The 27,990-nt window shown below is 40.7% G+C and overlaps 1 protein-coding gene across 1 annotated transcript in view; it reads left to right on the top strand.

The window, feature by feature from the left end:
• Positions 1-26,294, top strand: part of LOC142385558 (alpha-1,3-galactosyltransferase 2-like) — a 48,421-nt gene extending 22,127 nt beyond the window's left edge. The window contains exons 2-5 of the mRNA XM_075472192.1: positions 2,989-3,072; positions 3,216-3,308; positions 22,490-22,627; positions 22,830-26,294. Coding sequence (XP_075328307.1) covers positions 2,989-3,072; positions 3,216-3,308; positions 22,490-22,627; positions 22,830-23,514 — 1,000 coding nt within the window. The 3' untranslated portion in view covers positions 23,515-26,294. The remainder of the gene's footprint in view (positions 1-2,988; positions 3,073-3,215; positions 3,309-22,489; positions 22,628-22,829) is intronic.
• The last annotated feature ends 1,696 nt before the right edge of the window (positions 26,295-27,990 follow it).

Below are 27,990 nucleotides of genomic sequence, written 5' to 3' on the forward strand. Positions count from 1 at the left end.
AAAGCAGCACAAATGAAAATTTTAACGGCACAAACCTGCACAAACGGAGCTCTAAAAAAAGTAGACCACTCTGGTTTGGTTTGGAGCAAGATGGGGGGATGGTGACGTCATCGGCCGAAATTATAATTCATAATATCTCAGAGACGAAAGCAGCACAAACGCCAGTTTTAACGGCACAAACCTGCACAAACGGAGCACTAAAAAAAGTAGACTACTTTGGTTTGTTTTGGAGTAATATGCGGGGATGGTGACCTTTGGATGACCTAAAAAATAATCTTTAATATCTCAGAAACCAAAGCAGCACAAACGAAAATTTTAACGGCACAAACCGGCACAAACCAGCACAAACGGAGTACTAACCGATCAATCTATTTGCTTGAATTTTTCACGTGGGTGGGGTGTCAGCTTCACTCAGTTTTTTCTTCACTTTCCCCCCGAAGGCACGCCTCTAGAGTACATGAACGCGCACGAGCACGAAGGTTCACGAGCGCTGTTCTGACAGCAAGCATCGATCGTTGCCGTATTTAATGTTTAGTATTTAGTATATGCTAACTATACGTTTAATAATGCTAGGTGCTAGCCAAGCTGGCTCTAGTTTAGCTTCCGGCCAAGCTTCTGGACGTGTAATTCGTTCACGGAGCAGGGTACGCGCACAGTGGGAAGGAGGGGGAGGGAGGAGCAGATTGCAGTTTGATAGACGGCATCAGTATCCAATCATTGTGAACGGTCCGTTCACAATGATTGGAGACTGTTTTTCCTAGATTGTACGTTCTAGAGCCCACTAAAACTTTTCATATTAATGTCAAAACTTTTAATTAATTGGTTGCAATGGGGGTGTGAAGAGTATTTCAAGCAATATGTAAAAAAATGTTCCAGAAAAAGATCCCCTACCCAACCTTTAAGCTATAAACTCTGTAAATATATAACTTTAGCAACATTTGAAACATTTTCAGGTGAGAATATTCCAAGGTGTTGAAAATCTGACAAAATACCAGCTTTTTACAATTTTGTTGCCACGAATTCGGCGCTACTAAAGCTAGCCGCAGTGAGCAACGCACTTCCGGTTATGCCGTTTTGACTGCTCTCGTCCCGTTAACGGAATTTGACCGTTCAAATGGCGATGGGGACGTCACGTTACGTTGCATCTTGGGTAGTTTGAGTGTGACAAGTAACCTCATGATGAATACTCAACATTTCGGCGAATCTAGTATGCATCTAATGTACATCCGGGAACTTAAAAAAGTATGACTAGTAGGAATAGTAGGAGAAGTAGGCGGTTTCGAACACAGCCTGAGTCTCCTGCACAATGATATGTCACCCAAATAATGGCACTTCCTTTCTATCAGTAACCAATCGTGAATGTCTAAAGGCGGATTTATAGCTAATGACAAAATCTCATTGGCTATTGCTCGTTTCTGCTAACGTGATTGGCTCAGACGCATCACGTGGTGGACTCCGACACTCCCGTGTTGAGCTTTCACGGAATCTCCGAAAATGCCCCATAACACAGAAACTTTCAAAGAAAAGAAAGCAACAATTGCGCTTTGCAAGATGCAATAAAAGAAAATCTATAAGATTAGCTGATGACGCATCGGGAAGCAGCACACCTGACCGTTAGCACACCTGTCGTTAGGAAACCGAGGGGAGTTAATGACAGTGGCTGGTCATACAGTACATGTCGCATGTCTCAATGAATTGATATGCCTATATCTTTTATTGTATTGTATTGAGCTTGTATTCTTTATTAATAAGATTGTGTTATTCAATATTAGTATTACTAAGGGCCTGATCATTTATTCTGTTTTTGAGCAATTTTTTCTTATACAAATGAATGGAATTCCCCTATTTAAATCTCAAAAATAAAAAAAGAAATAAATTTTTTTTTTTCCAGTATCAATATCTCAGCCTATGGATATATATATATATATACCCATATATATATCCTTTACTAACACCAAACTTTCCAGTTATACACATAGCAGTATTTTGAAGATATTTGTTGATAAATCATTCCTGGCCTGATTTATGTGACATTATAATAAAAAATATGGCGGAAATCGATGTTTTTTAGGCTATGGACAGTATTTTTTGATTTCCTAGGAAATGAAATCAGATATCCTGAAATCCCTCTGTAATTTTCTTTTCATTTTGTGTGCAAACAAAATAAAAGAAGAATTTTGCACCTGGCTTTATCATATGTTCAGATCTATCTTCCGGAAATGTATGCAAATTTGTGCATTATTGAGATACTGCCTAATTTGCATAATTAAACATACAAATTTCTAAAACTTGTAATACATTTTTTTTCATACTTGTATTAGTAATCAACTGAGGAAGTTTCATGGTGATATCTATTATTTTAAAATATTACCCTATTCACCTGTAGTGTCTCGACTTAAACAAAAATAAAGTATAATTTTACTAAAAATGGGCAATGTAACATTACAGATCTTTGACACATGGTAATAGTACGTGAAAAAAAAAATTCAGAAATGTGATTAATGGGATCCATTTGGTCTGTTTAACATTCCCTATATTTACTTCTTCCAAAGCCTTTGATATTGGAATGTGTGGTAACTGCTGCTGGTGTATTGCCCAAACCACATTGCCCAGACACGAACAGACTCACAAGGTAGAAACAAGACGAGACTGTCACAGTAAACATGTTTCTGCATTAGATTGAAATAGTAGACACACATCTAAAAAAAAGTGCGAAAATAATATGTGACAGGGGACAAGATTGGTCTAATTTGTGTGTCTTCTATTTAAAACTGAGATGGCTTTGGACTTATCCTTCATTACATGCCTGTAAAGTTTTTAATGGAATCTCACCAACAAAATGTGACAAACTTATCATTCGGTGAAGTCTCGATTATGCTTCTCCATCATAAACATCATACATTATCAGTCATCTAAGTTATAAACTAAATGAGTCCTTCATAAAACTGTGTGTGAAATTAATTTTGCTTCACTTTGGCTTCTCTCCAGTGGACGTAATAATGGGGCAAGACGTACTGGAATCATCAGTTGCATTGTGCTGCTCCTTATGGGTTTCACTTCTTTGTATTTAAGGTGTGTACCAGATGTTTCATTTTCTGTTTTGGAGTTCATTAGCAGCACATAAGTCAAGTTTATTTTTTTTTTGCAAGAACATATCTCAAATCTTTCTATTCCCTTTTCATGGTGGTGATTTGTATTTTCTTCTTCCATTTAAGGCAGTTAAAGAACATTTCCATGGCAGAGAGTCTGCTGGTGACCACTGAAGCAACAAGATCGATCGTTAGCTTGGATGACACACTTAACTTTGGGTAAGAGATTTCCAAAGAGGTGAGGTATGAATGAATTGTCAACAAACCTATCAGCAGAACATCTCAGAGCAAATATAGACACATATGAAAACATCATCGCAGAGACAGATGTTGTTCTCAGTGTTTGCTTACTGCTTGTAGGCTTCCATTGTAGTTATCTCTGAAAGAGACTATTATATTGACAATATTTACTTACGCCCTGAAATCTTCCTCTGCATGAAACAACATGTTGCAGTCAGCGCTTCACAAACAAAAATAGTCAAAGTAACTTCCTTGCTGTTGTTTGTGGACCAGCTGCAAATTATCAAGTGGTGAACTTGTTTATGCATTTGGCAGACACTTTTATCCAAAGCAACTTACAGGCAGTGTTGGTCAAGTTACTTTTAAAAAGTAATTAGTTACAGTTACTAGTTACTGCTCCCAAAAAGTAATTGAGTTAGTAACTCAGTTACCACATTGTAAAAGTAATTACTCAGCAAAGTAACTGTGGCGTTATTTTTTATGTTCTATAACGCTGTTACGTTCTATAACATCTTTAACATCAAATATGTTTATATTAACTGATTGAAGAATAAAAACACTATTTACAGTAATTTAGAACATTCAGTATTTATTTGAACTCAATAGATTGCAGCCTGCCATATGATGCATAGAAATAAAAACATAAATATTGAATATGAAATTCAAGTGCAAAATTAAGACACACAAATGTAAACTTGGGTAAAAAGAACCCAAGGAAAATCTGGCCATTAAGTAGTGCAATTCTCTGTAACTGTATTTTAGGCCTACTGCACAATAAACAGAACACTATCATACTCTAATATGTCATAAAGTAACAAATATATTATACATTCACACACTTTGCATTCAAGTACAAAACCAAATACCCAAAAAAGTCAACTTGGGTAAAAAGAAACAAAGGAAAATTTAACCTTAAAGTAGTGCAATTCTCTGTACCTGTATACCATTGCACAATAAACGGAGCTCTATCCAACTCTTAAATATTCAGTACAGTAGCAAAATTAAATATAAAAAATAAATCATATTCAGCTATTCACAGTTTGCAATCCAGTGCGTTCAGCTCGGCCTTGGTGGTCACTTGTTTCTGAGCCGAAAAATCGAGTGTTGTTTGTTTTCGAGTGGCTCCGTCTCCTCCGCTGGGGCTCACGCTACCTGCATTTGGGCTTGGGGTTGGGTTAGCAGCTGCAGAAGCAACAAGTGTCATATTCGCATGGGTTGATGTGAGGTGCTTCATTAGATTTGAGTTACTTGAGGCAGACGTGGATAAAGTTTTTTTCCCTGGCATAGCGTGCATGTTACATACACATTCTTGCCTTTTTATCTACACGAGTGAGAAGGAGTGCCGGTACTTCCAGTTAGAGAACGCTACCTTTGAACTTCCCTGGCTCGTCACCATTATCGCTGTCTTGTGTGTGTTTAGTAGCAGTCGTCAGCGCGTGCAGTGAGACAGCGTTAGCAGGGGGTCCACCCACAGAGCCAATAATCACTGCATTTGCAACGGTGTCATCATTCCCATCTCTGCCCTCTCCAGACAGCATGCAGCTGATGTGTAGCCGAAAGCCTACAACCAAATTGTAGTAACGCGCCACTTTATATTCTCAGTAACGACAACGGCTTTGTAACGATGGGAAAAGTAATTAATTAGATTCCTCCGTTACTGGAAAAATAACGCCGTTATTCCCAACACTGCTTACAGGTAGGATAAGTGGGTCTTCCCTAAGTACCCTTACTGGAGGTAGTACCTTTCATGCAGGAGATTTGAACCCAGGTCACCTACATGAAAGGTTGCAATCTTACCACTACACTATCCAGTCAAACATGCAGTTATGTTCCTTTTTCATCCATCCTTTTCTTCTGTCCTCCCGGACTGAGTGAAGTAATTGAATAAATAATGCCACACAGGCTCTTGGGATGCTTGTATTGTCAGGTGATGACATTTTCATAAAGGCCATATACATAAAAAATAAGTCTAAGCACTAATAAGTGTCTGATGCTAACCAGTTAGTTTTTATTCTTGAACATAGTGATGTGTATGAACATGTTGAAATTAAACTTAAATCTGTTAACCCTCTGGGGTCTGAGCCCATTTTGGTTGTTTTTGAATACTTTTGATTTTGCCTTTAAATACCACAAAAAAATGTTTGCCATATGCGTGCTTGGTGTCTTTTTTTTCAGCACAACTTCATCTATATGATACGCTCCAGGTGACCTAGTTTGTTTTCTACGGGGCCGTAATGACGTCATGCGATCTGACCACGCCGGCGTGATCATAGACCTCAGAGGGTTAAATTTGAATTAGACACTTTTTAGGTGTCTAAACCTGACCAGGAAGCTATGTTCCCCAACCTTAAAGGTTTTTTTTTTTTAAACCTGGACCTTATCTCTGGCATAAAATACGTTCATCTACTCACCAATAGCAGTTTGGTGAAAGTCGGCCTCCTTCGGACGATATTTAGATTTCTCGAGATCCACATATATCCATATAACGGGAGAGAACAGGGCAGAGACAATACAGCTTCTAAATAAGGCATTATCTGTCTTTATTTCACCATTACTTAAAGACGAATGATTGAATGAATGCGTACTATTGCACTGTTAGTTCAGAGCTGCTGTGTTGTTGTTATTGGGGGCTATCGGGGGCTTTCTACACATGCGTCTAGTGGGATGACGTCATCGATGCGCGCAGCTTAAACTTCACCTTTAAGTATTTTTTCATGCTAAAACCTAAAAGGTCTCACAATCTTTTTAATTTATTTATTTTATTTGGATTTCACTATCCATTTTTTTATTTAATTTTTGTTATTTATTTTATTTGCAGATGCATTTACTTCTCCGTTTTACATTAATTGTATGCATTTCTGCCTTATTATATAAATCAGAGAGGGCGGTCTTTCTGATTGTGTCATGGGCAGAGAGGTAAATACATTTATGAATTAAATAGAAAACGTATGGTCAAAATAGGATAAAGAAATAAATATTTTGGAGGGAATAAGTAGATCAATATGATGTAAAGGAAAGGAACACCAAAATAAATACAGCGGTAATCACATAAACAAAGAAATAACTACATTCCAACTGAAATGAATGAACTTGAAAACTGAATGAAAGTTAAAAAAAAATAGGGATGTTAACACAAGCTTCAATTGATGCAGTTTAACATTAAAGCTGAAAAAAAATAATTTCTTTCACGTTCTATGTTATTTAATTTGCATAATTAATCTCCTAAAGGTAATTTTAGTAGCATTTATCATAATATAAACTTGTTTCGATATATATTTTGGCAGTTTTAGTCCTCTATAAGGAGAAAAAATGTTTTGGACATTTGGTTGGTTTTTTCTTGTCTTTATTTTGTTTTCTTGTTTATGTTCTCGATTCACTGGTTTCAATTAGGATTTATACTGTTTGTATTTCTCTAGTCTTGATTTGTCTTTTTGTTCATAGGTACTCTGTGTTTTTGGGGGGTTTTGAATTGCTGGTCTTTTCTATGGTTTAATTATTTCTTTGTTTTACTCCTTTGTGTTTTTAGTTGGTTGCTTCTTTGAACTCCTTGCTTGGTTTCTATTTTATGTTCTTAGTTGGTATTTTGTTTGAACTCCCCTTTCAAACCTGTGTCCAGCTCAATCAACCTCAGCTGCAGCCACTTTCTCATTATTTTCCCCAGTATATATACACTCCTTTGTTCCGCCTTAGGGGACGAGTCCTGACTGTTGTTTGTGCTTACGGCAGTTCAGAGTACCCACACTTTTTGGAGTCCCTGGAGGAGGCACTAGAGACTGCTCGTGCAGGAGACTCCCTCGTCCTGCTGGGGGACTTCAATGCTCTCGTGGGCAATGACAGTGAGACCTGGAAAGGGGTAATTGGGAGGAACGACCCCCCCGATCTGAATCAGAGTGGTGTTCTGTTGTTGGACTTCTGTGCTCGTCATGGACTGTCCATAACGAACACCATGTTCAGGCATAAGGGTGTCCATATGTGCACTTGGCACCAGGACACCCTAGGCCGCTGCTCGATGATCGACTTTGTGGTTGTATCGTCGGACTTGCGGCCGTATGTCCTGGACACTCGGGTGAAGAGAGGGGCAGAGCTGACAACTGATCACCACCCGGTAAAACGTATTGTGAGGGTCTGCTGGGAACGTCTGGTGGAATCCCCTGTCAGAAGGAGCTTTAACTCTCACCTCCGGCAGAGCTTCAACCATGTCCCGGGGGAGGTGGGGGACATTGAGTCCGAATGGGCCATGTTCTGTGCCTCTATTGTTGAGGCGGCTGATCGGAGTTGTGGCCGTAAGGTGGAGCCGCTGGTGGCCAGCAACTGATGGGTAACGGCAGGCCAAGCGGAACGCAGCCTCAGTGGTTGCTGAGGCAAAAACTCGGGCTTGGGAGGAGTTCGGTGAGGCCGTTACTTCGAGGGCCTCCTCAATCCTACCGACGCAGAGTCGGGGAGCTCGGACGTGGGGCCTCCCATTTCTGGGGCTGAGGTTGCCGAGGTGGTCAAAAAACTCCTCGGTGGCAAGGCCCCGGGGGTGAATGAGGTCCGTCCCAAGTCCCTCAAGGCTCTGGATGCTGTAGGGCTGTCTTGGTTGACACACCTCTGTAGCATCGCGTGGACATCGGGGGCAGTGCCTCTGGACTGGCAGATCGGGGTGGTGGTCCCCCTCTTTAAAAAGGGGGACCGGAGGGTGTGTTCTAACTATAGGGGGATCACACTCCTCAGCCTCCCTGGTAAGGTCTATTTAGGGGTACTGGACAGGAGGATCCGCTGGATAGTCGAATCTCGGATTCAGTGGTTTTCGTCCTGGCCGTGGAACAGTAGACCAGCTCCACACCCTCAGCAGGATCCTGGAGGGTGCATGGGAGTTCGCCCAACCGGTCTACATGTGTTTTGTGGACTTGGAGAAGGCGTTCGACCGTGTCCCTCGGGGACTCTTGTGGGGGGTGCTCCGGGAGTATGGAGTGCCGGACCCCTTGATAGGGGCTGTTGGGTCTCTGAATGACCGGTGTCAGAGTTTGGTCCCTATTGCCGGCAGTAAGTCGGACATGTTTTTGGTGAGGGTTGGACTCCATCAGGGCTGCCCTTTGTCACTGATTCTGTTCATAATTTTTATGGACAACCTAATTTCTAAGTGAAGTAAATATCTGCCTTTTATCAGAAATTCCGAAATCAGAGTTACAGTTTATCTTTTATGGTTTCAGTAGTGGCATGTTATAACATGCAAACTACTGCGCCACAGCAGAAAGGTTGTTGGTGTGATTGTGTTCAGAAAAACGCAATCCCAGTGTGAATCTGGCCTAAATGTAGCGCTAACAGAGAGGCAACCACAGTTGTTGTGATAGAAAATCAAACCGGCCAATCGCCTTTCCCGTTTTTTTTTCAATGCTGCAAAAATGAAACTTCTTGACAGCTTTGCTATTTATTTACTTTTATTTATTTATTTACTAAACTGTCACTTATTAACCATTGACAAAAAACATAATCTTTTTCCCATCTATAAGGTCATGCAAAAGGTGAAAATTAGGCAAGTCCTTCTCAATCTATAGTTTTGTCCTGGTATTTGGGAGAGTTTTAATTCATGTCAAGGTTATACTGGTGAATGGTTATAACCAGGGCTCCGAACCGGTTCAAGGAACGAAAACGAAAACCGAAAACGAACGGAATTTTACGAGGAACGGAAACGAAATGGTCTTCAACTGTTCCGGAACTGAAATCCACAAAACCGGTTAATAACGTTTTTTTTTCGTTCTCTATATATTTTATAAAATTTCACAAAAGCGTAGCCTTTGTCAGGGGAAAAAAAAAGACTACTTCCGGTTGTGCGTTCACTTCGCTGCCCACTAGGCTCAATGCAGGCAGCTGTCACGAATCACTTCCTTTATCCACTACTTAGTCTAGTTATCCACTAGTTAAGTGATGGTTCGGAGTAGATTCACCCTAGGGTCATTTGAACCGTGACATCCAGCCAAGTAGCCCACCCGAAGTTTTGCCGATCTTGGCCGAACATCAGCCGAGTTACTGAGTTATCCCGAATAGCTTAGTACAAGCGCTAACGGATCCTGGCAGTATCTCCAAAATGACCACACTAAAATCACAAACCATGACACCAAACTTCTACAGTAGTACAAATATGGTCTGTACTCACAAAACAATGCATTTGGAAGTTTGTATATAGTCCAGGAGTTTATTATTATCAACACAAGCCTAATAGCTTCTCTGCTGCTAAAGCTGCGTCGACGTCACTTCCTTGATCTGGGAGCTTCAAAGTAAGATGATGGTTGATCTACTACTGTAGACAACAAAGCAAGGCTGCTCAATTTCTCCATTGATAAAATAAATTCACAACTCTACAACATAAAAATTCATAAAAATTCATGTAGAATATAGCATATACTTTATTGTCTACAGTAGTAGATCAACCCTCATCTTACATTGAAGCTCCCAGATCAAGGAAGTGACGTCGACGCAGCTTTAGCCCATCTGAATGTTTTTGGATGCTGCCGGTGATTCATTATTTTTCGGCATAGAGCTACGGTGTAAATCAAGGGCAAATACTAATGAGTACATCTATTCTAAGGTAAAGTCCACACACGTAGACTTGATAGGCCCGCCAAACACTGCCGGAACGATAAGAACAAACGATATTTTACGTTCCGAACCGGTTCAGGAACGATACGTTGGTGGCGGAACGCAAGAACGAAAACGTTAAACGTGGCTGAACCGTTTGGAACGGAACGATTGAAAAATAATTTCGTTTTCAAGCCCTGGTTATAACATAACTTAATATAACTTAAAATAACTAGACATCACCTTTTACCATGTACATTGTCACAATATAACTGGTCTCCAAAATTGACTGTAACATGCTTAATTCTTAAATGATTTTCATGAAATTTAGTTCATTATAAAAGTGAGAACTCTGATATTTTGCTGACCACTATTTGGATTACATTTAATTCCTGTGGGCGTATCTAAAATTGCCAGAGCGTAATCCGGGACCATCTGATTATTTATATCAGACTCTGTGATATCTACAAATATGTAGAATCCTTGATCACCTGGTTACTTACTATATTTGTTAAGACCGAGCTCTGCTGTGGACATCAGAAGGTAACATAAAAAATACCAGGATGTTAAAATGGAGTTATAAGAGGTTTACTGTCGGAGGTAGTCAACAATTACAAATAAGGAAAACAACAGAAGACACAGATATACATACAGCACAATAGGGCATTACAGAAAAAAAACAAGCTATGCAGATACCCAGGTAAGCTGCACACATAAAGTGTGTAGAAAAAACAGCACAGAATGATGGTTTAATAAAGGTTTTATTAATAATAATGATAATATTAATAATAATACATTCTGTTTAAAAGGGCCTTTCAGGTCACTCAAGGACACTGTACAATAAAAACAAGAAGAGACAAGAAGACACAATAAATTTTGCATATATTTTCCTTCAAAAAACTCCTCCTTTGGCTCATTTTCCTTCTTGCTGTCAGGGTGGGGTGCGGTGAAGGTAGGACACGGATGCCGACTTTTTCAAAAAGAAAACTGGGTTTATTTCACAAACAAAAACAAAGTTCAAACCAAAGGTGCGGCAAAGCCGGATTCAAAAAACTAACTGTGAAAAAATAAACAAGGAACTTGGCATGGCATAAAAAGATAATTACTGAACTTGGAAGGTGGTGACGGATAACATGGGAAACAAGGCAGGTAGGTACGACAAACAGCTTGGTTAGAAAAAGCAAAGATCCGACGACAAGACAGGGGAGACAGGAAACTAAATAGAGGGCTGGGAGTGATTGGAGACAAGGTGCAGCTGGTGAAAATGACAGACAGGTGAGGGCAGGCGCGTACCTATAGCAGGTTCAGCCGCACCGTGTATCGTCTCTGCCCGTGGCCATTGCAGGGCCCGTTGCGCCGCCCCGCCACCACCTTTAAAAAATCTCGCCTTTAAAAAAAACATCAAACAAACCCGAAAGGCACGTTTAGTTAAAAATTAAAGTTCAGGAGAAACTTAATGAAATTTGACGCGCTAATCACACCGCATTTATTCTCCACTGAGCTGTCATTCGGTGGAATTTCAGCGAACATCCCTCCGCACATCCCGCGGACCCCGTTCACGCAAATATGAGTGGTATTTACTCAGGGGTGCAGGCCAGAATACGGGAGAGTGAGCCGCTTGCGACATATGTTCACTGTGCAGCGCACAATTTGAATTTGGTTTTGAATGATGCAGTGAAAAACATCCCAGAGATTGACCGGTTTTATGACACCATAGAACACATCTACACATTCTTTGGGAACAGCATTAAAAGATGGAACATGCTCAGTGGCATAATAACAGCAGATGGCTCAGATCACCCAGATGTGACTCTGAAGCGATTATGCCCCACTCGCTGGTCCTCCAGATTCGATTCCCTCAGCGCTATACGGTACAGGTATGTGGATGTAATGCGGGTGCTGACAAAAATACCTCCGACAAGTGACAAAAGGGATGAGCGTAACGAAGCCGCTGGGCTTACGAAATTGATGGAAAATTTTAGTTTCATTCTTTTGCTCGTCGTGCAGACAAAAGTGTTGGAGACTGTCAATGCTGTGTCAAAAACACTTCGAAAGACAGACACAGATTTGCAGACCGCAATTCAATTACTAGAAAACATGACACAAGTCCTCTCTGAGTACCGGGGTGCATTTGACCAGGCCAAGACTACAGCGCAGACGCTCGCAAGTAAATGGAGGGTTCAGAGCGCATTTGAAAATGTTAGAGCAAGGAGAGTGAAGCGTCACTTTGACGAACTGTCTGGAGATGAGCGTTTTACCGACGCAGAGAGTTACTTCAGAGTGCATATATTTAATGGCACTCTGGACATAATGAACGCCCAACTCTCACAAAGATTTAAAAGTATGCGGGAAACGTGTCGTTTGTTTGAAGCTTTGCGTCCTACCACCCTTAAGCTCACAGGTGATGATGACCTGTTTGCAAAAGCGAAGCGTTTATCTGATTATTATGCCAGGGACATCGCAACGTTTCCAAGTCAACTCCTCTCATTTAGGTCGTGTTTCAAATCAGAGATTGCGCAAAAAACATCCATTTTACAACTGGCCAAAATGCTTGTGGTGGATTATGATACGGTAACATCCACATTCAGTGAAGTGTGCACTGTGCTCATGCTGTTTCTCACACTACCTGTGACTGTGGCAACAGCTGAGCGATCTTTTTCAAAACTAAAACTTATAAAGACATACCTAAGGAGCAGCATGGGGCAGGACAGACTCAGTGGGTTAGCTATACTATCCATTGAAAACAGGAGAGCCAGAGCATTAAATATTGGTGACATCGTTGATGATTTTGCACAACGCAAGGCTTGTAGAATGGCATTCTAGTGATGATTAATGTACAGTGATGGTCGTATGATTTTTTCTTTGTTTCTGCACAGTTGTAAAGCCCAAGTTCAGTTTCTGCGCAGTTCATGTTTAGGGCAACTATACTGTAAGAGCTTGCTGTTTCAGCAGAAGGCGAGGTTTCAGCGCTTTGAGCCTACTTCCATGGCATGCGCTAATGTCAATGCTGTATATATTTGATTACCGTATAGGCCTATTAATAAAAATGATTTGTAAAGTTTTCCCATATTATTGACTCAATGTTGTGGAGTATGTTTTTATGTACAACAATATAAACTACTTCTGTAGGCTATCTTTGATCCTTGAGGATTAGGCACCCTTATGTTAAGTCCTCCCTTAAATGTCACTATGACCACTAGGGGGCCCGTATTCCGCATGTCGCACCGGGGCCCGTGGCCAGCTTCTTACGCCACTGGGTGAGGGGAATGAACTAATTAACTGGTAAATGAAGTGAGGGGAAAAACAATGGCAAAACCTAACACATGAACTCAAAAACCAAGACCTAAAACATGATAACTAAAAACATGGAGAAAAGTCACGTGGGCGTGACACTTGCTGCACAAAGCTTTCACAAAAGGGTCCAACACTCCTGTCTTCGCTTGTTTGCCAAATGTGTTAGTTTTTGTCTTTTAAATTGAATTACGCCTGTCCTTCATGCAACATTATGTTATGATACAGTGTACTTTACAGGGCTGGGGTTAAAGGCAGGGTTATTCGAGATAGATGTCCTCTGTTGGGCACGAGAACTCCACAAACTCTTTGTAGTACAACTGGAAGGCTTTCCTGAAATAAACAAAGGCACAAAATTAGGTAATTTTTCAACCTTATCCATAGCAACTACTCGGACTGCAATACACAATTTTTCTCCTAAACAAAAGCCAACTTTGAAATATAGTTGACATGCCAGATTTGGCTGTAAAAAACAACTTCTGAGAGTCAATAATCCAGCCAGCAGTGAGGTGTGTTAAAGTCATAACGTCGTAATTCCTTTGTCAACATACAAAAGAACCTTTTGAAATGCCTGTTTCCATGAGATGATCCATCAACAGAAGCAAACACAGCACATCAACAGTAGGAGCAAGCTACAAATGCAGATGGGCAAACTGTAGAAAACACCAACAAATACAACAATTTAAGCGACTTCATGTAGCTATTGCAACAACTAGTGTGTTTCAGTCATGTCCAACACTTTATGACCAACTTACCCTATAGACTCTGCCAGAGGTTTTGTGGAGTTTTCAGACACGAACACATGGCAGGCAAATCTCTGGTCTGCTGGGTGCTTAGTAATAAAACCAAAATACCTGTAGAGAAAAAAAGAGGTCACTCAGAACGACAAGCACAACACTTTAATTCTCTCTGTCACATATTAATTATATCTGCAGTTTTGCTTTGCTTTATCTTTGCTTCATCTTCTCCATGACACCTTGTGGATATTTTGGATCTCTGCAGCTGGAAAATAGGAGAAAGTAAAAGCTGTTTGCTTTCTGATTTACTTACTTGCTGTTCTTGGGATGATAACCGCAGGAGACGTTTTTTAACTGGAAGAAGTGGCTGCACTCGTTACTCTGTCAATAAAAATGCAGTAGCGCTTGGTAGAACAAATAAAATACAGTTGGGAAAACATGACAGTGTAATTACAATAATAATAATAATCCATTTAATTTTAAAAAAGCGCCTTTCTCAACGCTCAAGGACACTTTACAACACATTAAAAACACAATAAATAAAATAACACAAGTTAAAAAAGAGGCTAGAGGGAGAATGCAGCTTGAAACAGATGGGTTATGAGTTTTGATTTGAAGAGGGGTAAAGAGTCAATGTTGCGAATGTCTGGTGGGAGTGAGTTCCAGAGTTGGGGAGCAGAGCGACTGAAAGCTCTGCTCCCCATGGTGCTGAGACGGGCAGAGGGCACAGAGAGGTGGAGGGAGGAGGATGACCTGAGGGAGCGAGATGGGATGACAATGGCGAGGAGATCAGACAGATATGGAGGGGCGAGGTTGTGGATGGCCTTGAATGTGTACAGTAGGGTTTTGAAAGTAATTCTGAATTTGACCGGGAGCCAGTGAAGCTGCTGGAGGACGGGGGTGATATGGTGAAAGGAGGGGGTACTGGTGATGATGCGGGCTGCAGAGTTTTGAACTAGTTGAAGCTTATGAAGGGATTTGTGAGGGACACCGAAAAGGAGTGAGTTGCAATAATCTATGCGGGAGGTGACGAGGCTGTGGACCAGGATAGCAGTGGTGTGAGGAGTGAGAGAGGGGCGGAGACGATTAATGTTACGTAGATAAAAATATGCAGACCGGGTAATGTTATTGATGTGTGAGTGGAAAGAAAGTGTGCTGTCGAGGATGACACCCAGACTCTTAACCTGAGGGGAGGGGGACACGGCGGAGCTGTCTATGTTGAGGGAAAAACTGTCAACTTTGGAAAGGGTGGATTTGGTGCCAACAAGGAGGAGTTCCGTTTTATCACTGTTGAGTTTAAGGAAGTTTGCAGTGAACCAGGATTTAATCTCAGAGAGGCAGTGGGTGAGGGAGGAGGGAGGGAGACTGGCGTCTGGTTTACTGGACAGATGGAGGTGGGTGTCATCCGCGAAAAAAAAAGCTGCACTTAGATCGAGGAGGATGAGACTGGAGATGAGACCGGAGATGAGACCGGAGTCAGCTGCCATGAGGAGGTCGTTGGTGATCTTGATAAGGGCTGTTTCTGTGCTGTGGCATGGACGGAAACCAGACTGGAATTGTTCATAAAGGCTGTACTTAGTGAGATGGGAGTGAAGTTGGGAAGCAACATTTTTTTCCAGGATTTTAGAGATGAAAGGAAGGTGAGAAATGGGGCGGAGGTTATTAAAATCGTTGGGGTCTGAACCAGGTTTTTTCAAGAAGGGACTGACAGCTGCAGACTTGAAGAGAGCGGGAACAATTCCAGTGGACAGTGAGGAATGGATGATGGCTGATATGAGGGGGAGCAGAGAGGGAAGGCAGGATTTGACCAGGACTGTAGGGAGGGGGTCAAGAAGACAAGACGAGGGTTTGGACTTAATGATGAGGTCTGATATTACTGAAGGATGTGGGAGATCAAAGCTGTAAAATGGTTGACAGGGTGGTAGAAGATCAGAGGAGGGGAGGGGAGAGGTAGAGGAGCCTAGGTGCTGGTGGATGACAGTATGGTTTCTTGAACAGGTGGATTTTGAGTTTTGATATAAACAGAGGGATAATATCTGGGGGGAAGACCTCATGGCATTTTTGCATACATTGTCTTTGTATACTGCTCAGATATATTGGACAGCACAGGGGAAACTCACATTTTGGAACAAATAATTACTTTATGTTTGTTTGTGTTTTAATCCTGAGAAGAGGCAGGCTTTGTTATAGGGGAAAAAGATACTGAGAACATTTATATTATCTTTTGTCTACTTTTTCAGATAGCAGAAAGAGGTACTATATAGTCTGTAAATGTTTAACTTTTAATGGTACAAGTCTTTTATGACATTTTACCAGCGGCCGGTTCCTTCATAGGGGCGATTTCTGCGACGCACTACCAAACACAGAGTTTTTTTTTGTTTTTGTTTTTTTATCTAGTTGCTAAGGCGGGACTGATCTACTGTAGGCAAACTGGTTGTATATGTCATTGTCCAATCAGATTAAGGTCGCGCTTGATGTTGCCACGCCCATTTGGGGCAATTTGCACCAGAAATCTCCCATTGACATGAATGGTACGTCAGTTTTTTTCAAAAATCATGCCCCCAATACGTTTTCTATTAGGGTTTATGTGCTCGCACAAACGACGTGCTTTCGTCATATGTCTGTTGCGCGGGACCATGAACATTCTATATTTAAGTCATATTTTCCAAAACTTCAATAAACACTTGACTTGGATTTATATGGAAATATGGATAGATAATGAGGAATGAAATAACAAGGATCTGGTGTGGCAATCTGCTAATTAAGACTTGGTGAGAAACATGAGCAGAAGTAAAGTCAGAATACAGAATACACTAACCCTAACTAGAATACAAACCTAATAAACATAGAAACCAATAAACCAAAACAGAAAAACACAGACCAAGACATACAGATATTACCACAAGCTATTTCCACTTACAAATGACCGGACAAAGCTTGCCATACATAGAAAAAGAGGGTTTATCTGATAAGGTGAAGGGTAAAATGTAAAACACACTGTGTCAAACAAAGATGACAGACAAAGTAGACAAACCAAAAACAAAAAGTGAATTAATCAAAACAAAGTGGTGAAAGAAGTGTTATTTACGGTGGCCCTGAAGTGCAAATCACAACGGCAAAAGAGAATGGGCGGCAGCAATAGTGTGCAGGGCAGCCTTAAACTCGCTTGTATCTTTAGGATGTGTATGCTGTGATCACACGAGATAGGCGAGAATTATTTAAAACAAATATCCCATTTACAAAAGTATTTCAGCTTTTTGCTCATCCCCTTTCAACTGAACTCTGTTTCTATCAGTGGACATTGCAGGGCTTTCACATCCTGATTGAACTCTATACAGGAAGGGCACACACCTGTCTGTACAAGTTGTCATGGGTTTTATTTTCTGATGTTCATCAGAATGACAAATAAGCCATGAGGTCAGGAGAATTGTGTATAAACCTGCAAAATGCGTATTAAAGTGTCTGAATTTAAAAATAACCAACCACCAAGGAATTTCCAAGATCTGGCTGTCAAAACAAACTGACTAAATGAGTATAAAAAAAACTCAGACACGTTGTCAACAAGCCAATGCTGACTAGGCATGGGATCCAGAGTTCCCTTTGGATTCAGTCAATCAATCGGGAATTTAGGGTTTAGAAAGAGAGAGATGTTCATATGTGAAATTAAAAAGAATTTCAAGTGGAAACGATATACAGATTAGAGCTTAACATGCGATGTGTAAATATGAGTCTTATACGTTCCTTATATCCTAAAGTATTAAATGCAATCTTTTTTTCGAAATGAACAGGGTTGGGGAGTAACGAATTACATGTAACGGCGTTACGGTAAAAGGATACAAAATAAAATTAACTGTAATCCATTACAGTACAAGCAAAAACGATGTACTCAGATTACAGTTACATTCAGTGAGAATGGGGGTTACTTAACAGGATTACAATTTGTGCGAGGTAAGGTTGCAGTGACAGAAGTACAGAGCGGCAGGGTCGGACTGAGGAAAAAAAAAAAAATTGGCCCTGGCAATTTTCCCCGGGACCAGCCCCCCCCCCCTAGTATTAATTAGTATCTCCAATCTAATTAAATAAAAATTAGATTGCATGTACCCATAGAAAAAATACACACTCACACACACATCACACAACCTGACTATCGACTGCTAACAACCATGATCAGTAACCTACACAAACCCAGACACATAATGGCTCGGCGGCCAGCAATCGGATAAACCAATGAAGTGAATCAATCCTGTGAAAGAATGAAAACAAGTGAATGAAACCTGCACTCACCCATTATGAAGTTTACTCTGCTAGCCCCTCCATAATCTTGCCCCTGCTCAGCCAACTCCTTGACGTCGGGTATGGTTGGTAACGTTACGGCGGCTAGCATTAGCAACGAGGCTGCTAGGCTTGCTAAATCGGTAAGCATTAGGCTACTGAAGAAAGCTAGTCTTTTTAGCTACGTTATATTATCATCTTTCTTCTCGGCTATAAGTTAACCTTTGTTTATGGCCACACTGCACGAAAAGAGGGATTTGTGTCACTGTGGACGGCAGTGAACATCCGCGAATTTGCCTAATTTTCGGACGCACCTGGGCGCTTGCAGGCAGACAAACTTTAAGTTTGTTGAGCGAGAAAATCGTCGGAAACGAACCCGACTCGCGGCGGGCTCTCACAGCGGGGTGCTAATGGCCCAGCGATTAGCACCCCGCTGTGAGAGTGCCTGGACCTCTCACTGGCCTCGCTGGTATTGGACGAAAAAGGCACGTGATTACATAAAAAAGCTCCTGTAAAGCTGTCCGCCCATTGGCCAATAAGGTTAATATATGCATACTTTATATGGGCATATCACTCAGCAATTATGATTAATAATTGTGATTATGATTACTAATATTCCTGGGATGTTTGTGTACTTCATATATTCACGTCATTCTTATAAGCTGCACTATGACTAGGCTAATGCAGGCATGAATGACGTGAATCTATTGAGGAAATGAAAAAGGAAACTTTTTTTTTAAAGCGCTTTTATTGCCACACCACACAATGTACATAGCTTACATTGTAATAAGAACCATATTGATAATAAAGAATTGAAAACTATATACACACACTACTGTAGCCTACAATATACACAATAAGCCTAAACGCCGCCGTTTGGAATCCGCATTCTTCGCATTACCGGTCCCTGCAGGGTCTGCGGGAGTTGTCAGACGTCCTCATCCTGGATCAGAAGCTGGCTTCTGGGAGCTGTTGGAATAACCAATAAATAATCAAAACATAGTCTAGGCATGCACAGCATATTGACAACTTGTCTATAAAGTAACAAAAGTCATATTGACAGCGTATATGTTCTTACTCTCTTTCACTCTTCTGTGGTGAGACTGTGAGTATTTCGGGTTGGCTTCAAGACGCGCCTGTAGCACAGCACACAGGTCCGTCACGCAGCTAAAAAAAACAACAAGAGGAATGAATAAAATGACCAGTGCTTAAAAGTATCAGTGCCAGCCGTGGTAAAAGTCAGCGCCGCTCACCCTCGATAGTGTCCCCGTCTACCTCTCTGAAGTTCGGACTGTTTGACACCGCCTCCTTCAAGCGACTCGTTACATCCATATTGTGAGGTGACAGTAGCCTGTAAAAACAATAGGCCTATGGTTAATAAAAAAAAAAAACTGCATTGACGTAACGTAACATCGGGTCCAACTCAACTAGATATTGGGAGAACATTCACTTATTCTTACCCTTGACCTGGATTATAATGCCACGGTGAGTTATGCAGGCGGCGAACTGCTTCCTATAAATTGAAAACACGAAATTCATTTTTTTAAATAAAGCAACTCACACTGGTTTTCATGTGATGGACACAATTAAGTTGAGTTTAGCCTAAAGCCACAGTCAATAACCTACTCTTACCGCGATTTTCGGATTCTGTATCCGCCTTCTCTTGGGGGTGCGCTCTTCAACTTCTCTGGAATGTAACTTCAGTCCGTTCTCGACGGCCATCTTGCCTCCAACCTAGCGAATCTCTGGTCGATTCCCTCCAGAACCCTCTCCACGACCGTATCCACAGTGCTGGCCACCATACGAGACATTCCGGTCATAGCATTCAACAGGACTTTCATTTTATCTGCCTGTAAGCAAGTGAGTAAGTAAGTTTAATATACAGCACATTTAAAATCAGCGAGAACTGTCCCAAGTGCTGTACAGTGTCAACAAGACTAAAATTAAACAATCAAATGGTCATGTGCAAGTAGAAAAAAACACACAAACCTGTAGACCCGCAGAGAGTTGCTGGGGAGTTGAAAGCAAGTCGTCTTCCAGCCATTGTATTCCGCAAACCAGGGCAGTTTTCACAGCACAGGACCTCAGCGATTTCTGTCTGCCTTGTTGCCGCCAGATCTGCTCCTTAAACTTTTTGTTTACACTGCACGACACAATGTTTCTCATACGTGATTGAACGAGAGCTTATGCGAGCCGTTAAGCTCCACCAATCATATGCGTATACGTCATTACACGGAATACTCGCGAGACAACCTCCCGTCCTTTTGCTATTTAATGTTGTCTGACCACAGCTGGCAATTTGCACTGTTTTGACACAAAAATGGACTCTGCAAGGACAAAGAAAAGACCTCGGCGATATTGTGACCATTGTGACACCGAATTAAGCCATACACAATAAAACACTGAGCGCACTACTGCACATTATGTATACAGGCCAGATTTCTATATTTTTATTTCTATATTTCTATTTTATTTAAGAAACCTTTTAGAATATTGCTGTTGCATGCTTATTTTATCTTTATCTTATCTTTATTATTATACATTTGGACATCCAGTGCGGGCAACAAAGAAAAGAATTTCATTGTTCAGGGAAACACGTTTCTAACTGCACAATTGACAATAAACCTTTGAATCCTTGAATCTTGCCCACAAAAAGCGGCATTACAAAAGAGGTGTTTGGGAGAAAAAAAAACAGATATGCATCACCTGTCACCAGCAGACAGCGTGCACGTCTTCTTTTTCAAGACAACACAGCAACCAGCTTGGCTGGAGTTGGAGGTGATAGTGATGAACGTGTAGAAACAGGCCTGCCCACCCCCCACCTCACCTCACCCCACCCCACTTGAAAATGACTGTGGCAGCTCCTGACCTGATCACTGGCATTTACATATTAAAGGCTCTCCTAAGTAGGGGAGGGGGGCATGGGGGAGCAGTTGCCAGGTCAATTTGCGACAACTTGGGCCAAGTTTTCACTTTTACCACCGCAAATGCAGGGGCTTAACGTATGCGGACATGTAAGGGGCCACATACATCCACAAATCCCTCTTTTCATGCAGTGCCACTGGCCCTAACCTGACGCGCTAGCTGTCAAATCAGCTGGAAGTTTTCACCGGAAGTACTGGCGCACACTAGAGCCTGGCTCGGGCCGGATTTTTCTGTCCGAGCCCGGCCCTCAACCGACAGAAAAGTTCTCAAATCCGACCCGAGCCCGAGATTAATTAAAATATTTGTGTCCGAGCCCACCGGAAGCCTGAGACCAGTGACCAACGCTAGACGGCGCACCCTAATCAGTAAATACACATTGGTGACAGCGCACCATTATCCACCATAATCCATTATAGCTTAAAGCGTTTGCACACAGTGGATTTCCCCCTCTCATTTTCCATGACTTTCAGTTCTCCAGAAGCTATTTTTCTTTTAATGTCCTTCATAGCGCTTCCAGCCAACTGAGCTCGGCTGCACTGATCGCACGTGTTTAATGTAAAGTTGTTCGAATGTTCGATATGCGTGCATGCGCACCGAGCATGCACAGACCACAGATGCATGCTGCACGGCATGAGGCACGAATAGCCTACCAACATTTTCATTTATGCATATTCAATTATTTATGTTTATCACAAAAACTGACGTTTGCAATGAACTGAAACCAGCTGTCCTCTGGCTGTTTATAATTTTCACGATGTCTGCTTGCTTTCGAGCCCGACCCGAGTCCGACAAGACATTCTAATTTTTTGTCCGAGTCCGGCCCGGCCCGTCGGGCTTCGGTCGGGTTGCCATACTCTAGCGCACACACACAAGCAAAATGCAGTTATTTACAGCAAGTGTAAGGAAAGATGGTTAATAGATGTGTGCAGAATAGATCAATTACCTAGGGAAATGCATGTATGTGCAGAGAATGTATAATGTAGTTATGGCAGTACAATGAAAAGAAAAATAGCATGGTATAAATAAATGTGATAAATACAGATGGAATCATACAGATAATATACAGATTATCCTATACCATAAATAGGTAAAAGTAATCCAAAAGTAATTAGTTACATTACTTTTTTTAAGTAATCCAAAAAGTTACACTACAATTACGTTTTAAACAAGGTAACTTGTAACTGTAACGGATTACATTTTTAAAGTAACTTACCCAACACTGGAAATGAACAATCTTTTTTTTTTTTTAAATCTGAAAGAGGTCGGTCGAAGAGAGCTTGAAGTTATCTGCAGTGATAGAAAGTGTTTGTTAGGTCTGAAGATTTTAAGCTTTGAAATCCCTTTTTGATGATTACCATCTTTCTTCCTGTATTTCAGATCCAGAACGGCAGTTCAGACACGCACTTCCTGGAATGCTCCTATCATCTGGGAGACAATGTTTGACCCCAATCTTTATGACCAAAAGCACAAAGAAGGAAATACAACAGTGGCCCTCACTGTGTTTGCTGTGGGCAGGTTTGTCTCCATAAATTTTGTAAATGGAAAAACTTTGTGTACTCAAAGCTTAGCTGCTTTTATCTGTTTTTCTTGAATTCAGATCAGTAGATCTAATAAACTTACAAACTTCTTGGAACTTAGCTTTATTGTCAGAATGATGTAAAGCACAGAAAATGAAATTCTCATCTAACATCTCGTTTTTTCTCTGTCTCTAAATTAGATACCTGGATGCCTACCTCAATACTTTCCTGATCTCAGCAGAGAAACATTTTATGTTGGGATTACCTGTGACGTATTACGTGTTTACTGATTTACCAGACAAGATACCAAAAATTAAACTTGCTTCTCAGCGAGACATGAAAATCGTCCCGGTGGAAAAGTACAGCAGGTGGCAGGACATCTCCATGATGCGAATGAAGATTATATCCGAATTAATAGAAACTGAGCTTCATGAAAGATTCGATTATGTCTTCTGCTTTGACGTCGATCAGGTTTTCAAAGGGAGATTTGGCTCTGAGGCCCTTGGTGAGTCTGTGGCTCTGCTCCATGCCCACTATTACAAACTTCCAAAGTACAGGTTCACTTATGACAGAAACCCCAAATCCAAAGCTTGCATGGAGGAAGGAGATTACTACTACCATGCTGCCATCTTTGGAGGTTCATTGGAAATGGTAAAGGCTTTGGCAGATTTCTGCTATCTGAACATCATGGAGGATAAATTGAATGACGTGGAGGCTCTGTGGCATGACGAGAGTCATCTAAACAAGTACTTTTGGCTTTTTAAACCAAGCAGGCTACTCTCCCCTGAATACTGCTGGGACCTGAGTATTGGTGACAGGAGTGACATAATCATTAATCGGCTGATATGGGCACCAAAAGATTATGACAAGCTTCGTACCCGGTAGACTGGCCAAAGAAACCCATCAAAGACACCAAGAAAAATGTGTGCATGATTGTTAACTCTAAACTTGGCATTTGATTCTTACCGTGGTAGGTTGGCCAAATAAAGAGGTTATTTTATCTTAAAAATCAAACTCAGGTAAATCATATCTTTAAAAGTATTTGTTTACATCCATCTTAGAGGAGTCTTAGAAGAAAAACAAGCCTTTCTAGTTATAGCTAAACTAGTCAACAGCCAATTGACTCGCCTGCTAATACAGTTTTGTTTACCTTTTTTTCCCCCTTGCAAGAAAGCATTAGGCCTGGGTTGATATCCATCCATTGTTTACAGTATATTGCACTAGAAGAAATAGCAAATGTTTTCTCAAAACAAAAATTTAAATAATAAATCCAATTTAAGCAAATTCACAAGTACTTAGTCAGATGCTATGCATCAAATTCGACAAATCACACTCTTTATGGACAAATATGTTGCTTCAAATATGCATAGATAGCTATAAATTGTGCAACTGTTCGTGACCCCCTGAGCACTACTCATCTACTAACTAATAATTTTTTTTTCATCCAGTACTTCACTTTGACCAAATATCTTAAAGGATAACTGCTGTATTTTCAACATTAAGCCTCTTTTTTGAGTCGTCTGCAATGTTTTAGAACCCCCCTCACCGCTTTTTTGATGTTTACTGCTTTCTCCGGTATTTGCCTAATTTTGATTCATCTCAACCTGCTTCAGAATGGCAAGTCATCCAAAAAGGTCCGTAAAAGCACCATAAACGTCCGTTTTCAAAATCATCAACTCACCGGAGTGGTTACTGGTGTGCACTGGTAATCCATATCAAATTTCGTTGCGAAAAGTTGCTTCTGTCGATCAGCCAAACGATCCATTATCGTTTGGCTGTCGCGGCCACACGGAGCCGGCGTTCCCACTACCCCAAAACGATAGTTTTTGAGAACGGGTTCCAGAGTGGGAAGATTTGAAAACGGCGTTGTTTCGTTTCCATTGTTACAGCGAAAACGGATTTGTTTACATCTGCGTCAGCCACATGGCTAACGCAGTGACGTTACATATACACATACGTCAGTGACCAGAACAAAAAGCGGCTTACATTCAAAATCCGGAAGAAGAAGACAACACAACAAGGACAGACAGCGATCATCATGGACCCCACAACATTGATAGCAGCACTGCTGCAGACACTGCTAACTACAGCTTCGCGCTGGTAGAAGTAGGGGCGTACACGCATGTGCATTGCTTCTTCTATTGTTCTGATGTAACCGGTGGGGGTGGCTTACAGCGCACCTAGAGGTGTTTCGTGTGTACTGCATCGTTTCATCGTTTTTCATCGTTTTCGTCTGGACCCGAGTCTTTACAGCAGCGTTGCCGTATGGCCGCAATAATTTGCGTACCCGTTTTCAAAAAAACTCTTGTTTCGTTTTCGTGTAGCCGTAGCCTAAGGCTTAAGGTATTTGAAGAATGCGTCATATTCAATACGAAATATTACTTTTGAAAAACTGAACAGATAAGATACAGAAAAGATTACAACTTCTTACTAACATGTTGCTGGTCATATACATGCAAAAGACTTGTTGCAGACGCCACAAAATCTCTCAGGGTACTTTGTGATCACCGTATTCTCACTGCTGTTTAGACATGTGAAGATTGTTGTCGCACAGTGATGAAAATGGTTCTTATCTCTTCTAATAACAATGTAGGGAATCCTGTTAAAGCTTATGATGCTTTCACCTGTGTATTTTTTTTACACATGTCAGATTTACTCTGAGTTTTGAACTGTGCAAAAAAGTGGAGCACATCAGTCCAGCTCTGAGGTCTTTACACTGGCTGCCTGTCCATCAGAGGATAGACTTTAAAGTTCTGATGCTGGTCTATAAAGCTCTGAATGGTCTAGGACCAAAATACATCAGTGACCTCCTGACCCAGTATGAACCTTCCAGACCCCTCAGGTCATCTGGATCCGGTCTTCTATCAGTTCCCAGAGTCAGAACCAGACATGGAGAAGCTGCATTCAGCTTCTATGCTCCACATGTCTGGAACAAACTCCCAGAAAGCCTCAGATCAGTTGAAACACTCAGTGGATTTAAGTCCAGGTTGAAGACACACCTATTTTCAGCTGCATTGGAATAAAGCTCCAAATCTGAAGCTTGAGTTTCAAAACTTAATAACATTTTAACTTCTGTTTTAATCTGATTTTATCTATTGTTCTTATATCTCTCTTTTTTTGTTTCAAATTTAAATTGTGCTTTTTATTTCTACTGTTTTAATGTCTCTGTAAAGCAGAGAATTGTTGAATTGTGCAATACAAATGAACTTGCCTTGCCTTGCTTTGCTGTTGTTATAACACAAAGATTTACTTAACTTTATTTTGGAGCTATTATTTTGGTATTATTCTTTTTTCTACATGGTACATCAGTTGGTTATTATTTCCCAATGCTCTGTCCTTTTTGGTTGGCAAAAGTGCTTGGCTTGTGCAGCGTTGCTGCAATCGGTTGCTTCTAAAGCTTTACATTAGTGTAGCGGGACATAGGTGGCATGTGAAGAAATGGTCTCACAATAACAGAGCAGTAGAATCTTCAACTTTAAATGAACCCCAACAAGTCTGCGAATTAATAACAGGCTAATTCTCTGCTTCAAAGGACCAAATGAAGAAAATACAAGAAGGAATATTGAGATAATCTGCTGATCAAAAGTTACTGTTAAGTCATTATTTTTTATATATTATGAACTGTGGTTATGTGGTTGTTTTGTTCATTTAAATTCAGAATAAAGGTGGTGGAACTAAAAACTGTTTGTATGTGGAATATGTATTTTAAGGATTCCTGTGTTATAGACGCCCCAAAAAATATCAAAGGAAAGAGTGGAAAACCCCACACATGGTTACGGTGCGTTTTACTGACCGATCACTGAGACAAAGGGAGAAAAAAATCTGTCTCAAAGATATCGATGTGAGAACACACTACACTGTGTGTTCAAGTCTGCACACTTTCACACTAAAGATAAACAAAATGATTTAAAAAAAAATTCATTATCTGGTTTTACCTGTCAACATTTCTCTATAGTCAAATTATTTTAAAAAACTGCATCAAGTCTTGGCTGCATTATTTCTAAGTAGACAAGTAGATTATGTCCTCTCATGAGCTATCAAAATGCAGACTTCAGAAAAACTACATTGAAAAAACAAGCCACAAAGTAGAAAGTTAGTGAAACAATCTTTGAATTTTTGTTGCTTGGGCAGAATGATGAAATATCTGGAATCGGATCAGATCAGTAGACTGAACTCCCTGAGCACTTACCCACATACACACATTACATGCTAGAAAAAAGCTTTACGGTATATCATCAAAACCATTTCTACCTTCAGAATATTTGTACGTTATAAAATGTGTTATACACTTGTTTGTTTATCTGTTTTAAAGAAATTGGCAAATTGTGAACAACAAATTCCGTTCTCATATCCACATCCAATGTCCCAAATGCTTCAACGAGTTTAGCTCCTGGACATTCTCAAAACCTTAATAAGATCAAAGACAACGTGTAGTTTGAAAACAAGGTGAAGTGCTGTTTCCTAGTTTAAAGAGCAAAGAAGGAAAGCAGTGAAAGAAAAAACGGATTTAATGAAGTGCAGTTTTGCTCGACACCACAAGAGGGTGCCAGAGTCTCTAATATGAAACCAATTTTTTACGCCAAGTATTTTTCCACATCCAAATCTGCAGGTAATCCTGCAAAATATGAAAAGATGTATTATACAGTGTTGACTCCAAAGACTGTCAAAGATACATAAATAACTCCCGGACTATGGACTCCTTTAAATCCAATATTTTGTCCACCTTCTGTAAACTCTCAAAGGTTGAGACTGACCACACTTACATATGTCTCCATTTTTCATTTCTTTTTTTTTTCTTCTGCTAGGAGCCCAGTATTGTAATGTTAGTTAGATAATCAGACACAGATATCATAAGTATGAAGGATTCACCGTCACCCAGGTACGCACATAGAACAGAAAAATAAAGACTTTTATCGGGATAAACTGAAAAAGACAAAGTAAACAGGTTCAATGCAAGTCCAATTAGATGGTCTAATTCAATCCAATTCAGTTATGATCCAATTCTGTCCAAGTCATTGTAACTGTATCATATGCATAATGCTAATGCATATAAGTAATTTAGCAAAGGAGTATGCACAGGGCAGTGGACAACAGTGAGACCCCCAACAGAACTAGACTCAGAGAAGGGTGACTACCTGCCTCAAAGGTTGGGGGTGAGTGGACATGAAAGAGACACAACCAAACAAAAACGCCAGGCTTGCTTTAGGAAAGCACTGGAAAAAATGCCCCATCAAAAAATAAGTTAAAAAAACAACAAATACAAGACGTGTTTGCTTGAAATAAGCAAAAAAATCTGCCAATGGAACTAGTGTAAATCGGCTTGTCAAGATTTCTTGAAATAAAATGTTATATTTAGGACTT

The sequence above is a fragment of the Odontesthes bonariensis genome, chromosome 1 (genome assembly GCF_027942865.1).
Source record: "Odontesthes bonariensis isolate fOdoBon6 chromosome 1, fOdoBon6.hap1, whole genome shotgun sequence".
Lineage (NCBI taxonomy): Eukaryota > Metazoa > Chordata > Actinopteri > Atheriniformes > Atherinopsidae > Odontesthes > Odontesthes bonariensis.